The 15,033-nt window shown below is 43.8% G+C and overlaps 1 protein-coding gene across 13 annotated transcripts in view; it reads left to right on the top strand.

Annotated features, from left to right (window-relative positions):
• Window positions 1-15,033, top strand: part of Limch1 (LIM and calponin homology domains 1) — a 306,925-nt gene that overhangs the window by 217,864 nt on the left and 74,028 nt on the right. For 9 of the 13 annotated variants that reach the window (XM_057772413.1, XM_057772410.1, XM_057772416.1 and 6 more), the window contains exons 5-8: window positions 1,163-1,193; window positions 2,701-2,811; window positions 9,352-9,547; window positions 14,683-14,935. In XM_057772413.1, the coding sequence (XP_057628396.1) occupies window positions 1,163-1,193; window positions 2,701-2,811; window positions 9,352-9,547; window positions 14,683-14,935 (591 nt within the window). Of the gene's footprint in view, window positions 1-1,162; window positions 1,194-2,700; window positions 2,812-8,861; window positions 9,012-9,351; window positions 9,548-14,682; window positions 14,936-15,033 lie in introns of those variants that run through there. The other 4 variants (XM_057772411.1, XM_057772412.1, XM_057772420.1 and 1 more) reach the window with 2 other exon arrangements.

Here is a 15,033-nt window from a genome sequence, read left to right on the forward strand (position 1 = left end):
TGAGGTCCTACTGTGTGCTGCGTATAACTTTTTTAGCACCCAGTCAGTTTCTGTCACTGACCTTTTATTGTCAATGCAGAAAAAGGGTCATTTTTCTCTATTCTTGGTTTTCTAAGATATTTTATGTCTTCCTTGGATTTTTTTCATCTTTCTGTTGTTAAATGGAAAGAATCTTCATAGATATTTAAGCCGAGAATAGCATGAAAATCAAAAATATAAAATCATCTCCTTGATAAAATGCGGATTGGATGGATTCTTGTCTTACCTGAAACCCCGGACCTTGTGTTGCCCCCCACGGAGCAGGGCTGGTGTTTGCTAGTCCTTCCGATATCAGTCAGCTCACACCTGCCCACTGCTCATCACGCATGTTCGTTAGAGTCTGCTAGAAGCAAGTAATTATGATCTAAATGCTTTGAGGTGTTCTTGGCTAGTTTACACGGTGGGATTTCTACTCCCCATACCTCACCAAAGTGACCAGAGAAAAGAAATCGAGCCTTCTTCCTAGTACTTACTTGTGCATGTGTTCATTTTGATGCTCCATGCATAGAGCTTTGGTGGGTTTTAGTTAGGGAATAAACATGATGTGTATTTTTTGAACACATGTGCATACATTTGAAAATAGCATGCATAATTTCCTGTTTATGGCCAAGTTTTTATTCTAATTTGTAATGGGGGTGGGAGGAAAGCCACTTGGATAGTACTGCTTCTTCTTATTCGTGTATTTTCAGGTCAAGTTCACTAAGTTTTCAGACCTTTATTAAATGTACTTGCAAATAAAAGACGGCTTGGGAAATGTGATCAAATCTCCTGCAAGACAGAATCGTCAACAGTCAAGCTTTGTAAATTCAAATATAAATTAGTCCCAACTTTAAGCGTAATTCTCAATTTCATATGTTAAAAAGCGTTTCTGGCATCCTGCAAAACTTCAGTCCTACTTGGTCCTTGTATTTTGTTTGTTTGGTTGGTTGGTTGGTTGGTTGCTTTCCCTTAGCAGTTTTCTCCTACAACTGACACCTCCAGCCATAAACCTTTAAAAGCCAGCAATATTCTTCTGATTTTGTTTTATGTGTTTTTTGTAACTGTGTCTTAGAGGTGTTTAAGAAAAGACCACACTGAAGAAACTGCTATCCTAATAATGTTTTGTTTTTCTTTCCTGACCTAGGAACCTTGATTATAGCCGGAAGCTGAAAAACGTAAGTGTTTTAATGTCTCTCTCCAAGTTTGTATACTTTGGCTTTAATTGGTCCAAGGTTGACATTTAGCTAAATGCAGTGCATCTGATAGGCCTTATAAGAAAGATTCTTTCTTAGAAAAAAAAAGTAAATGCATCTCCTATAGAATAGTTAATAAGCTAAAAATAGTAGATTTGGAGGTTTTACTCTAATCAGAATTCAGTCTAGAAATAAACAAAAGCTTGTATTCTGTGTGTGGGTTCATTTTCTTAAAACACACAGTGATGGGTCTCAACATTGACATTAGCCATTTTCATTCGCGGCCCAGATGGGATCGCAGTCAGCACACGTTAGCAATGTTATGGTTCTAGTTAATGTCCTTACATTCGGGATTGTCTGTTCTCTGGGAATTTATTTGTAAGACTCAGTTAATAAAAGCCCTTCTGGAAGTTTTGAAGGATTCATGATGTAAGAGTTTCCCGCGAGGTAGAAAACTCACCGCATCATAGTACTCTTGCACACAGCTCTACTTTGGGCCATGGCCAGCTGGACCCGTATGCCTGCGCCCCATTATCCAGACCCACAGTGCGGAAGGTAGGGCAATAAGTCCTTCCCAGCGTAGATGAAGCAAAAAGACAGAACGTGAACATAAAGTCTAAGCTTTTGCATGGCCTTCTGATCCCTATAATTCAGCTAAGGAGCACATCGTTAGCCATCCCATGTTTTTTTTTTTTTTTTCTTTTCTTTCCTTCTTCCCCAACCCCAACTCAAAGTAAAGAACATTTGTGCATTTGTAAACAGTTCTTTGAAGAGACAGCACAAAACTAATGTAGGACTGTAACCTCAGACCACTGGATATTCATGAACATTCTTCAGCGTCCAAGTTTGGTTAATTGATAGCAACTGTGTCAAGGCTAAAATCTTCCCATCTCACATGAATGAGGACGCGGCTGTGCTCTTGATGCGGGAGACCTGCAGGCCCCACTCTGTGGGCCTTGCTGACTTCCCTTAGATGTACTGTGTGGATCCCGTGCTGTGGAACACTCAGTAACCTTTACCGCTCCTTCGGGATTTTTGCCATCCATTCCAGTAGGTTCTCCGTGCACACGAGTGAAAAGGAGGGCCTCCGAAAGCACCCGTCTCAAATGGAGCTGACAGTCTCCTGCATTGCTCGTCTGGGTAAAGACTCCAAAGAGCTTGTGGGAAAATGCTGACTGACGAGGATGTCGCTTTGGAGGATTTATTTTCCCTCCTTGCTCACTCAGAGATCACTTTCTCACAACCTCCTCTTGCCTAGCGCTGGAGACTTACTTGACTGAATCGTGTGTCTGGGTCAGTGGAGACAGCTTTGGGTTCCCATTACTGTGATCTCAAATTAATGGACGCAGCCTGCACTGGTTTTCACGAGTCAGCGTCGCTGAGCTGTTCCTTCCTGCTTTGCCGTTCCTAGAGTGTTACTGATCCCCAAGTGGAAATACCATTCTTCGGGACAAATCCTGCCACTCGTATGCATTGTTTTCTTCCGTAGGTGCTAGTGACCATTTACTGGCTGGGGAAAGCCGCAAACAGCTGCGCGTCCTACAGTGGAACGACACTGAACCTGAAGGAGTTCGAAGGACTGCTGGCTCAGATGCGAAAGGTGACTTTGCTCTTTTTCCTTGTCCCCCGAGGGTTGGACAGAGTGGGAAAGCGGCATGTTCTGGGACCAGAATGCTCAGTGGGGAAAAGAATATGATACTCTTCCAAAGAACCTGGGTTCAGTTCCCAGTAGCCACATGGTAGCCCGCAACCTTAAGTAACTCCAGTTCCAGAGGATATGATGCCATCTTCTGACCCCTGTGGGCATACGTGCAGAGAAAATACTCATACACATAAAAAAAAAAAAAACTTTACTAAAATAAAGATAATTATGGCTTCGCAGGTAGAACTGTTCTGACCCAAGGTATGTACTCAAGGAAAGGGCCAGTTGTCTTACCCAGAGTGTATTTGCCCCCCGAGTCTCATCTCACTTGAAATTGTACGTATCACACTCTTTAGTGAATGGAAAATCTCAGCTGGCTGCAATTGTGGTTACAAAAGAGTGAGTTTGGTATGTTGGTGTATGGCCTGGTACACCATGAAGCTCGTGGCCTGTGCATTTGGAGGAGTGATGCCCAAATTAAACAATATGGCCTTATACAAAAACAAACGCTTGCCCTGCACTTTGAGCCTAAAGGTCATGGCGCTTGCCGGTTAGGCCCTTGATGTGGGCGAGGTGATGCCAGCCACATCAAGGCTGAGAAGCTAGAAGTATTCCTTTTACTGTGTGTGTCTGATGCCCATTGTCGCTGAGTGATCTGGACACTCAGAAAATTGTTTTAGAGCTTGATGTGTTTATTAAACTATTTGATGGCATATCATTAAAAGCTTGGTTTGTTTGCTCGTGGGAAAGATTGGCAGAAGGTAAGAATTTGTTAAAGAAACAGTGGAATGCTTTTATGGAGCCTTTTAAAGGCTCAGCAATATAGTTAATTCATACAAAATATTGGTTCCTAGTATTGGACAGGAGAATCCCTACCAAGCAGCCTGTGTAAGCAGGAAGGCGCACCTGTAGTTATCATCCTTGTATTTCGGGCAGGGCCATCTCAGAGCACAAATAATTGAGGCCAGCTCTTCCTTGCTTTTCTACCGTACAAAAATAAATCCACTAATGAGACTCACTGAAAGATATTCAAAGGGACAGCAAGTTGCCTCATGGGTAAAGATGCTGCCACCAAGCCTTATAACCTGACTTCCATCCCTGAGACCCACATGGTGGAAGGAGGGAACTGACTCACACGAGTTTTCCTCAACGTTCACATGTAGATGTCCAAATCACACACACACACACACACACGGGGCGGGGGAGGCAATAAAAAGTTTTCAGAATATTCAGAACTTCATGATTTTAATTCAGAAAGCAAGAATTCATTCCAACTTTCTAATAAATTGGTCTTCTTTCCTTAAAGCAGTGGTTCTCAACCTGTGGGTCATGACCCTTCCACAGGGTCACATACCAGGTCTCTTGCATATCAGATATTACAATTCGTAGCAGTATGACCTATAACATGACCTAAAAGATACTTCCCTGTGATCTATATTCTTCCATGTTCTCACTGATGATTGGGTTCAAATTCAAAATGTAAAAACTCAATAACAGCTGAAAAAATACTTTATTTCTTCTCATGTAAGTGGGATTTGGGGGTGAGCAAGCAGTCCAGACGAGCGTGGAAGTTCTACACCTGGGCGATGCCAGAATGCCCAGACCCTTCTGTCCCGTGTACCACCATCCTTAGCCCATGGCTTCTTCCCTGCTGGCTCAAACTAGCTGCTCAGACTTTCTCTGTCATGTCCACATTCAAGTCGGGGAAAAAGGAAGAACAGAAAAGAGGGCTAGCCTTTGAGCACGCCTTTAGAAAATTATACACTATATCCTGCTGTGGTTTGAATGTTCCCCATAAAACTCATGCTGGACTTGAACTGCAGTGGTGTCTACAGGAGTTATATTTTCAAGGCTATTTGGCCGTGGTGAGTACAGTCTCACAAATGAATTGATGGTGTGGTTGCGGGAATGGGTTTGTTATCCCAGCTGTGTTACCAAGACAAACTGTCCACGGCACGTGCATCCTCTAGGTAGAGAATGGCTTCTGTTGTGTTTTGAAGGTCTTTCTCCATGCCAGCACCTTAACATCGGACTTAGCAGACTGTGGAACTTTGATATGCAGGTTCTTTTTCAATTACCTAGTCTGCAGCATTCCGTTCTAGTCTGTGACAATAACTCACAACTCACATCTCATTGATTTGAACTCGGTCATAAATTCATACCCATCTGCAAAGAGAGACTTGGGAAAAAAGGCTTTATAAAGGCTTTTCTTTTTTGGCTATAAAGTAAATATATGCTGGGTGGTGGTGGCTCACACCTTTAATCCCAGCACTCAGAAAGTAAAGGCAGGTGGGTCTCTGTAAGTTCCAGACAAGCCTGGTCTACAGAGTGAGTTCCAGGACAGCCTGGTCTACAGAGTGAGTTCCAGGACAGCAGAACTGTTTCACAGAGAAACCCTGTCTCAAGGGAATACATACATACATCATATATATTGTATATAATATGTATAATTTCTCAGAACACAAACAAAATATCACACAAGTAACTATAGAGTACTTATTCTTAGCAGGAGTCCTGAGTTGTAAGGGAGCTTGGTGTTCTCAGTGTTGTGAGCAATGCAGGTTATTTTTCCATGGCCTTCACTCATCATCCCTCATCTCTTCTGGAATTTACTCTCCTTCCTGTAAGCAAGGCAACCCTCATAAAGGGATGCAGCTAATAGCATCTCCGGGGAAGACGCTTCTAGGAAAGGTAAGGGAGTATCTCATCTAGGCCCAGAGGAATTCCAAGGAATGGTAGCCCTGTTTCCCTAGTCATTGTGACCAGGGGTGGCATGGAGTGGTATGACTGGTCCACCCCTCCTGATCCAAGGGGTGAGGGCATCAAAAGAAGGAAGGATGGGGGGGGGGGGGGTGACAAGCAAACAAATGCAAGAGAGACAAGTGCACAAAAGAGCCACTACCATCAAACTCATCCCCCAATTTTGTATCTACTCACCTTTTTTCTGTTTATCTGTGGTCTCTCCAGTCAGATCATGGGGGTCCTATAAACATGGTGTGTATTGATTTATTTTTATGATGCTGTGTCTCTGGGGATAAAATGCTTCCTAGAAGGCAATATCCGTGGAAGGAATCGCTTCCCCAACTGTGAGGAGTGAGGCATGGGCAGTTGTGTTGGAGAAGCTAAACCTCAGACATGTTTGAGCAGCACTCAGCCACCCCATAAATCACATAGCGAGCAGAAAAATGTTGAGCTCTCCAGAGAAGGCATCTGGAGTGTCTTAGATGCTGTCAGTCATCCGCAGACCCTTGCTGGCTCTCATTAACACTCACCGACGGACTAGGAAGAGAGGGGGATTCGTGAAATAAGTTCAGAGTTTGTGGAGGCTAGCGGCGCCCATTCCCTTTCCGAACCCTCTTTCACCAGAACAGCGAGCAGTTGGTACAGTGGGTTGTGTTCAGTCTTCCCTGCCTTCCCTCAAGTGCTCTGTGGAAGACAGAAGGTGCTGTGCTCCAAGGTGAAAGGTACAGACATTGCAATTAGACCCCTTAAAGACGTAAGCATACCTCTCTTTGCTGGTTTATATTTTCCACCCTCTTCCAAAGCCTCACTTTATAGCAAACCCCACCACCACCAAAAAAAGGGGGGTGGTGACTTGTTTGAAACCGGTAAAACTGGAAGTCCAGTGGGTGGACTTTAAAGCCTCTTGCTTTACCTGTGGCATTCCTGGGAGGCCAACATGGCCAGGGATGGCCACAGTGACCTGTTTTCCACTTCTCAGACTGTCCATGCCATTTATTTCCCCACCGGAGACTCAGCTTATGACATAGTCGTGAACATGGCAAGCTTTCTGGTTTTCTTTCCCATGAACACCAGGGAGAAAGCCGCTGAGGCTCCAGGAATAAGCACACTGACCCTCTTTCTTCCTGAATCTTCTCCTGCAGTCGGAGGTGCGGGGAAGACTCAGGCTTCGTGGAAAGCCTTTCTGATACTATCTTCTGGAAAGTTCAGTTTTGTCATGTTGCCCCAGGCAGCCCGTGAGCATGTCACTGCTAGCTGCAACTAGCGGCCCCACCCCCTGAGAATCTGCTTCTTCCAGTCATCGAGACCTAAGTAGAAAAAGAACACATCAACGTGGACAGTGTTGCCTTTGACACCAGTGTATAAATATTGGATAATTTCTATATTAAAATGTACATGCCTCATTGAAGAAAGAGTAGTTAAAAACCGTTGCTGATGCTTTTTAGAGTTGTTACTCTGCTTCCTCCCCGGTTCTGAATATTTTCACATGTCGCATGTTTAATAGTCCCAGAAGCCCCGTTGGATGGGTGTCATTGCTAAGTCCCATTGTATAGATGAAGACCTGTGAGGCGACATGAGTTGCCTCATATCACACAGCTAGCAAGATTTAGACCCAGCCGTATGGTCATAAGCAGCATCATCCAGGAGACATAACCCAGAGTGGCAGCACTCACCGTGCAAGGTGCAGGCAACATCCAGTCTTGAGCCATCTTGCCAACCTCCAGAGGTGAATAGTTTTAGGTTTTATTTTTAAGTATTTACTTCTTAACTGTGTGGATTAAGTTGAAGTAACTCCCCGATTCCCATTTTTCTCTTCTATAAAATAAGGATGTTATTTACTACCATATTGACTGGTTATGGGGGTAAATAACATGATATGCAAAAACCATGACCTGGACATATAGTTACTGTTCAATAAAAGTAAACTTCATATTTTAGTCATTTGGCCGATGAGTAATTTACAACAATAACTTGTATTCCCAAGGAAGCTAAATTTGAACCTCTGTCTAGTTCAGATCTATATTTTTTCAGTGAGTCATGAGTTCTTTTTTCAACTTCTCAGGCCTGCATTTTGTTCCAAATTCATGTTAACTTTTGACCTGCAAGTAGTTAACCTTAATTTCCATAACTGGCATTTCTGCCTTCCCCTAGAGCAGTGGTTCTCCACCTATGGGTCTTAAGGGGGTTGAACGGCCCTTTCACAGGGTCACCTATCAGATGTCCTGCATGTCAGGGGTTTACATTACAATTCATGACAGGAGCAAAATTACAGCTATGAAGTAGCAACAAAATAATTTTGTGGTTGGGGGTCACCACAACATGAGGAACGGTTTTAAAGGGTCGCAGCATTAGGAAGGCTGAGAACCACTGCCCTACAGGGTTGTATTGCTAGACTCACCCAGATGTTTGATAGCCTAATTCTTCAGGGGCTGAAGGGTTTTCCTCTCAGCCCCGCCCCTGCCCTCTTGCCCACTCCTTCCTCCTGATGGGAAACCTGAGTGTGCCTTGTGAATTGCAACCATCCCAGCCTCTCCCCTTCCTGTACCTATCTCCCCAGGGTGGAGAATGGTTCAGAAGCCCCCCTCCCAAATTGTTAGAAGCAGACAGCAAATATGCTTCTTGCAAAGGCATGGGCTCCCAGGGGCACCTCAGATAGAATAGACCAGCGTCTCCAACTGCAAACATGGGAAATGCTGATTTATTTTTTCCTTTCCATTGGGAATGCAGAGGGGACCTCCATGTGCATCCCGTGGAAATCTGTGGGGCAACATTCCGCTCTTTGTCCGTGAGAGTACACTCCTCTGCCAGTGTGAATCACAGTCTTGATTTCTAGCGACAGTCTCCGGGATATTAAGCGGAGGTTTATCTTTGAGTGACGGGAGTTATTTTTGTTTTCGCCAGCCCGGACTATTGTAATGAATGCGAAGGCACCGGCGGGAACAAGGCTTTTCTTTTAATACGAGGGTGAGGATGGTTTTGACTGACCTTTCTTCTGCTGGAGTTCCAGTGTTTTAGTATGTGCCGCTTGTGCTAGGAAGAATTTATAATCACAGGCTGTCAAAGACAGCCATTGTTCTCCCCGCTCCGAACATGTGGGTCAGCCACAAGTGCCTGCAGCTCCCCCAACGCCAAGAGCTGGCGGGGAGAGAGCATGCCTGGATTCTTCTGAGGCATCAGGAAAAGCATTTTGCATATTTTTCATTGCCTTTTTTTTTTTTTTTAAACTTTTGCCTCAGAAAGACAGCGCGCTTTCAGAGCAGGAATTTCCCTCCAAGGTAGCCGGAGATGGAAGCATACTGCTGCAGAATTTTACAGCCCTGATTCTGCCTGCCTTTGCCAGATAGCTTAACCCTGGGCAGTGGTGCTGAACTAGGGACTCGTTCCACAGACATGCGGTTATGGATTCCGAAAGACAGGTCAAAGGTTTTGTCCTTATTGTCAACGATCATTGCATTCTTCTGAATCCAAACTTTGTGATTCTCTATATGTAATTGCTTTTTAAAAAATGTGTGTGGGATGTGAGTTACTTGGGGATTTTGTTGTTGTTGTTGATGTGCATGATATTCTAATTGAAAGGATGCAGGAGAGAAAGGTGGAGGAATTGGCTAATTACCTGTTGATGCTCGTTAGTCTCGTTAGCTAGCTGCTATGACTTTTCCACACCAGATCGCAAGTATCTTCATGGACCACTGGAAGCCGGATAATCTATGTATGCTGCAGTCATATCTGAAATTCCTCTGTTTTATTTTGGGATAGGAGACTGATGACATTGAGAGCCCTAAGCGCAGTATCCGAGACAGCGGCTACATCGACTGCTGGGACTCTGAACGCAGCGACTCCCTCTCTCCTCCTCGCCACGGCCGAGATGACTCCTTCGACAGCCTGGATTCTTTCGGCTCCCGCTCCCGGCAGACACCTTCACCAGATGTAGTTCTCAGGGGAAGCAGTGATGGTAGGTCGGCTCTTGGAATTAATCAGCAACAGGAGTTTCGGGGTCACGGTTAGAGAGTGGAATGCCGGGAAGGCAGTCTCCATATCCACCTGGCGGGAGCCTGGTAATTCTATAAAACTGGGAAGGGGTGGACAAGGTTTTTGGCTGTGATTTTTCATGGCTTTCAGAATTTTGATTGGCTTTGCCAGCAGTTCATTTGAACACTGCCTCAGTGAGTGTATCTTCTGCTGGAAAAATGTGTTACATCATTGGTGCCTGAATCAAGATGCTGTGCAGACCATTAGCTCATAAAGTGTGCTCAAGTTTATACACTGTGGGTACAAGGAAGGGAAATGCATAAGTGAAAATGGAACAACTCCCTGGCACGCTAGAAATGCATTTACAGCGCAGGGGGCTGGGGCGCTGCCCCTCTTCATTAGCGCCCGTTTTATCAGTCAATTTGATGCTTAGAACGTCTGACTGGTGGCTAGCTCAGTGCAAACGGCCATGAGTGAACAGGGCAGTGCCAGACTGCCTTTTGGCCTCAAGGTTGAATTTAATTTAAATCCTGTGAATTTGATATTATTTGTATGGAATGATCATTATTTTTGCTACCAAAAAAAAGAAAAAGAAAAAGAAGTGTGGTGCTGTAGCCTGCTAGGAATTCAGTAGCTGTTACTAAGGGCTGCTTGCTTTAGTTCTCTTCTGTCTCAGGGCTTTTAAGGAGGGCAGCTGGCTTGGTTCTGCGTGTGTAAACTTGCAGGAAAACAGCAAGGCTGGTGGGGATTTTTTTTGTTTCTATTTTTGCATAGGTTGGTTGGTTGATAGCTATATTTTGGGATATTCTTCTACTGTCTGAGATCAGGATTCTCTTTTGTGGCTTTTTTCTTTTCTTGTTTCTTTTCTTGTTACATCAAATTCTTATTGTAGGTGTTTTTGTTTGCGATTGACACCAGGCCTTGTGACTTCTAGATGGGTGCTGTACCACTGAGCCTATTCCAAGCCCCTCGGCCATGCAGGTCCTGGTGATACTCAGTGTTTCACAGGTTCAGGTTTTAAGTTAGATCAGACGCTTAGCAGGCAGTGTCTTATTTAACCTTCAGCATATTTGTTGGTGTCTCGCTACATCTTAGTTTTACTTGCACAGAGCTGGGAGACACCCCAGATCCTTATTTTACAGATGTGTCTTCAGGAGTTTAAGCCTTTGTCCCAATATTTCTATATGATGAAAATCACTGTCGGTCTGGTAGTTTAACTGTGACAGCCTCAAGAAGTGTGGGTTCGAGTGGGTCCTCTTAATTTACCCAGGCTACTTTCCCTTACCCGGTAGAGGTTTTATTCTAAAGTCGCTATTCTACAGTCAGAATGTACACTTTTCAGCAGACAGTTTAGCCTCAGGGCCACATAGTGTGTGACTCCCAAAGAATTCCATGGTACATTGTGAGCTGCTTGAGAAATATTTCTGAAATTTTATTTGACATCTTAAGTACCACCCACAGCACTAGAAGTTAAAATACCAAGTCTGTGATCTAAGTATGCTTTCATACAGCCTAAGCTTGGGTTTGCTTTTACCAAAACCATCTCAGCCAAACTATGTCACCCATGTTGTTTGTTTTAACTTCGAAAAAATATGACTTCTTTTTCACCTTTTTTTTTCTTCTGTAACTGTGGATGCTTTAGTCTGTCACCAGCTTTGAGGGTTCAGAGTTGAAACTGCATCTTGAAAGCATTTGAGATGGTGATTAGTAATATTATACTAAAATAGCCCAAAGCACAGTATAGTCGCAGCAATTAAGGCTGATAAACTAGAGGCTATGGGTAAATGCTTTCTCCAGCAGATGAACAGTGAACAATCAGATGAACACAGCCCTACCGATCCCCCTGCGTCTTCCACAGGTTTCACCAGTTAATCTGATATCTTAAGGCTTCTCTTCCTGTAAACTAATCAAGGTCTAGTGAAGCCTCAAAAGAAAAAACACATCTCTTAATCTTCCTTTTGGTATGTTCCTTAAAATGATGCTAATCAGTAAGATTGCTAGTTCTAAAATAGTTCCACATTTGAAAGTGAAAGACTTTTGGGGCGCGGGGGGGGGGTATGTCTTAACATTTTCTTGTCCCACAATCAGGAATCGGGGGCAATTTTAACATAAAATTCTTTGCCTTTATATTGGGTCCATATGGAAGGCTTCAACTTTGTTATATGGTGGGTACCTATTGACCAATTCAAAGGAGACAAGTCACATGCAGAAGCTCCATGATTCTGAGTTGGATATGGTTTTCTGGTAGGAAGGCTCTAAGCCCCGAGGCTTGCTTCAGCCAACTTGTCTTGCCAACCAGGTACCAAGTACCTCCTTCAGCCTCCACCGGCATCACCTGTGAAGGTCCTTAAAAAACTCCATTGAGCAAGAAATGCAACCTTGTACTCTTGTTGCTTTGAAAATTAGTCATATTTTGCTTTGAAAATTAGTAGTATTTCATAAATATGACTCATTGCATTAACTCAGTATCTCCATATTTTTTCAAAATGATGTGTTACAAAATAGAAATAACAAGTAAGCAAAAATGAAGTGCTAGAAAAAATTACAAAGTATTTGTAATTTGAGGGGTATCTAGCAGCAAATATGTGGAAGGAAGAGGGGGCCGAGAGGGATAATGGACATGAATGGCTCTACTTGCTGGTAGCCACATGGGAAAGAAGGGTGAGACATTGATAAAATAATATTGCACCGTGTGCTCTGTTATGTTTTCCTAACTTTGCACATTTGAGGAGAAGCCAACCTAGTAAATTTCCATGTTCACAGGCTAAAGTGAGATAAGCATCTTTTTTAGGTCTAGCCTTACAATTATGCAGGCATAACACGCCAGCCTTCCTGAGGTCGTCTGTGTCACTTCACTGAATCCTCACAACATCCCAGGCGAGCACTAGTGTCATCCCCATGTCGACCATGGGAACGTAGGGTACAGGGGTTGAAATTCCCAGTGTCACGGAGCTAGCAAGTGGTGGAACTGAAATGCCATCTTGGCTGTACACCACTGAAGCTACCCACTTTACAGCTAAGCCCTGGGACATTGGCAAGTTAACATTCCCTTAAAATGTCTGTTGAGACAGTCCTGAAGAGTAATTCCAGGAGGAAAGGGGTGTGCTTACATGTTAACATATTTTGAGCTTCCAGTATGTTGTGATGATACTTAGCTAGTATACAGAAATATGGCCCCTAGGGTGTAAATTGAGGGACCTAAGACAACTGATCATCACTACACTGTTGTAGTAGATGGAAAACTCATTGACTTTAATTCTTTATTCAGCACAGTGGAGTATTTCCCTACTCGGGACACTTTAAGAAGATGTTTCTCTCAGAACAGTGTGCTCACAGGACAGAACTTTGGGTGTCCAGTTTCCCTGAGCCCGCACTAATCAGCCATGGGGAGGGGAGAACCCGTCTGGCTCCTCTGAGCCTGTTTCTGTCTTTATAAAGAGAGGCTACTATCACGTGGAGAAACAAATCCGTGTGCTTGGCAAGGGAAGGTGGTGTGTGTATTTGCTTACAGGCAACCTTTTATTTTGGCACTGACAGAAACACTTGTTAGGACTTATGGTGGGTAAGGGGCTAAATAATGAATCAAATACTAACAAGTCAGGAAATGGCCAAAATTTCAGAAGAGAGACTGTAAGCAAGTGCCATGAATAATTCATAGTCTGAATATTTCACATTCAACGCACAACTTGTTCACAGCCAGTGCTCTTAACTCTTATGGTCTCTTAAACATCATTATATTGTCTAATCTTTGGGGTAAGTCCTTTCATTCCAGTATCACAGAGAAGGACAGTCAAGTGTGTTAGGAAGCCACAGTTCATGTCCGTGTCATGACATAAAGAGCAGGCAGCGTGTATTAAACACTCGGTGCCAGAGACCAGAACAGTGGTTACAGGTGGATTCAACCCTTCCAGATGCCCCATAAAGCAGATGGCGTTATTACCCCCACTTTACGATTTAGATAACATCAGGTTAACAAGATTAATGAATAGCAGAATTGGAAATGGAGTGGATCTGACCCAAAACCGTGCATACACACCCCCCCCCCTCTGCCTTGTCCCAGCTCTTGACTCTCTTCTTAAGCATAAATGTCTTCACTATCAACAGAGTCAGAATGATGTCATTCATTGATTGAGAGTTTTCAGCCAGCATTAAAATATCAGTTACTCATATGATCGTGTTTTTCTTAATGATAGCTTCATTCTAGTCGACCTTGGAAATCTAACAACATGAGACTTGGACAAAAAGAATGTGTTACAATTATTGGGGCTGTGATCAAGGAGCAAGGCTGATGTTGGCAGAGTTCAATTCCTTTGCATTCAAAACAAAACAAAACACTCTTCAGCCAAACTAAATCATGTATCCATCTGAGTGTGAGATGCCCACTGGCTGCAATGGCATGCCTTAGAAGCTGTATCCTGGACAGTTCTGGTTTTCAAAACAAAGGGAGAATGAACTGTCCCAGGAGAAGACATGATCATGGGTTGGTAGGGGCAGTAGGAAGAAGATTGTCCAAGGGAGCTGGGAAAACTCTGTAGAAGAAGATGAAGCCTCATGGGAGGTAAACCCTCAAGGAAGTCCAAGTAGTCACTTTTCTAAGTTCTGCCCTTCTTACCTGTCTTTGCTAATAGATAATTTGTACCTTCTCTGTGTTCTGAGGCAGGGTAAAGATATGTAAAGACAAATAATTTCTAATTCATCCATGTCACAATGTCTAGCACAGTAGACGCTAGAGATAAGTAAAATCCCATTGGGAAACTGGTAAGATTTTCTCTTGAGAGCGGCCAAAGCAAACCTTGGCAGGCAAAGAATTCCACACAAATGTGTCACTTACTGTAATTCCTGGCACACTTAGGCTTACCTCTATAAAAAAAAAATAATAATAACAAAAGCCCACCACCAGCAACAACAACAATAAAAAAACATGCTTGTAGTTTTTTTGGTTTTCCCTCACTGAAACTGAGGCCTTTTTCCAGAGGAGGTTAATTTAGGGATTTTCCAAGTTTCTAACTCAGGGTCTGAATTGCAGAACACACAAGAGTTACTTGATTCTATAGAGATGCCACTGAGTGTCCCTGCTAGCCCAGCACACCTTCCCAGCGTTCATCCTCTCTTTCCCAGGAAGAGGAAGCGACTCTGAATCTGACTTGCCACACCGGAAGTTGCCGGATGTGAAGAAAGATGATATGTCTGCACGACGGACTTCCCATGGTGAGCCGAAGTCTGCAGTACCGTTTAACCAGTACCTCCCGAACAAAAGCAACCAGACGGCCTATGTCCCAGCACCTCTGAGAAAGAAGAAGGCCGAGCGGGAGGAATACAGGAAGAGCTGGAGCACGGCCACCTCCCCCCTGGGCGGGGAAAGGCCCTTCAGGTAGGAATGAGGTTTCAGGACTTTGAGGTGCCATCTTGAAGGAAAGGAAGTGGCCAGCGCATCCCAGAGCGCTTTGCATGAAATACCAATTTCATGAA

The sequence above is a fragment of the Chionomys nivalis genome, chromosome 6 (genome assembly GCF_950005125.1).
Source record: "Chionomys nivalis chromosome 6, mChiNiv1.1, whole genome shotgun sequence".
Lineage (NCBI taxonomy): Eukaryota > Metazoa > Chordata > Mammalia > Rodentia > Cricetidae > Chionomys > Chionomys nivalis.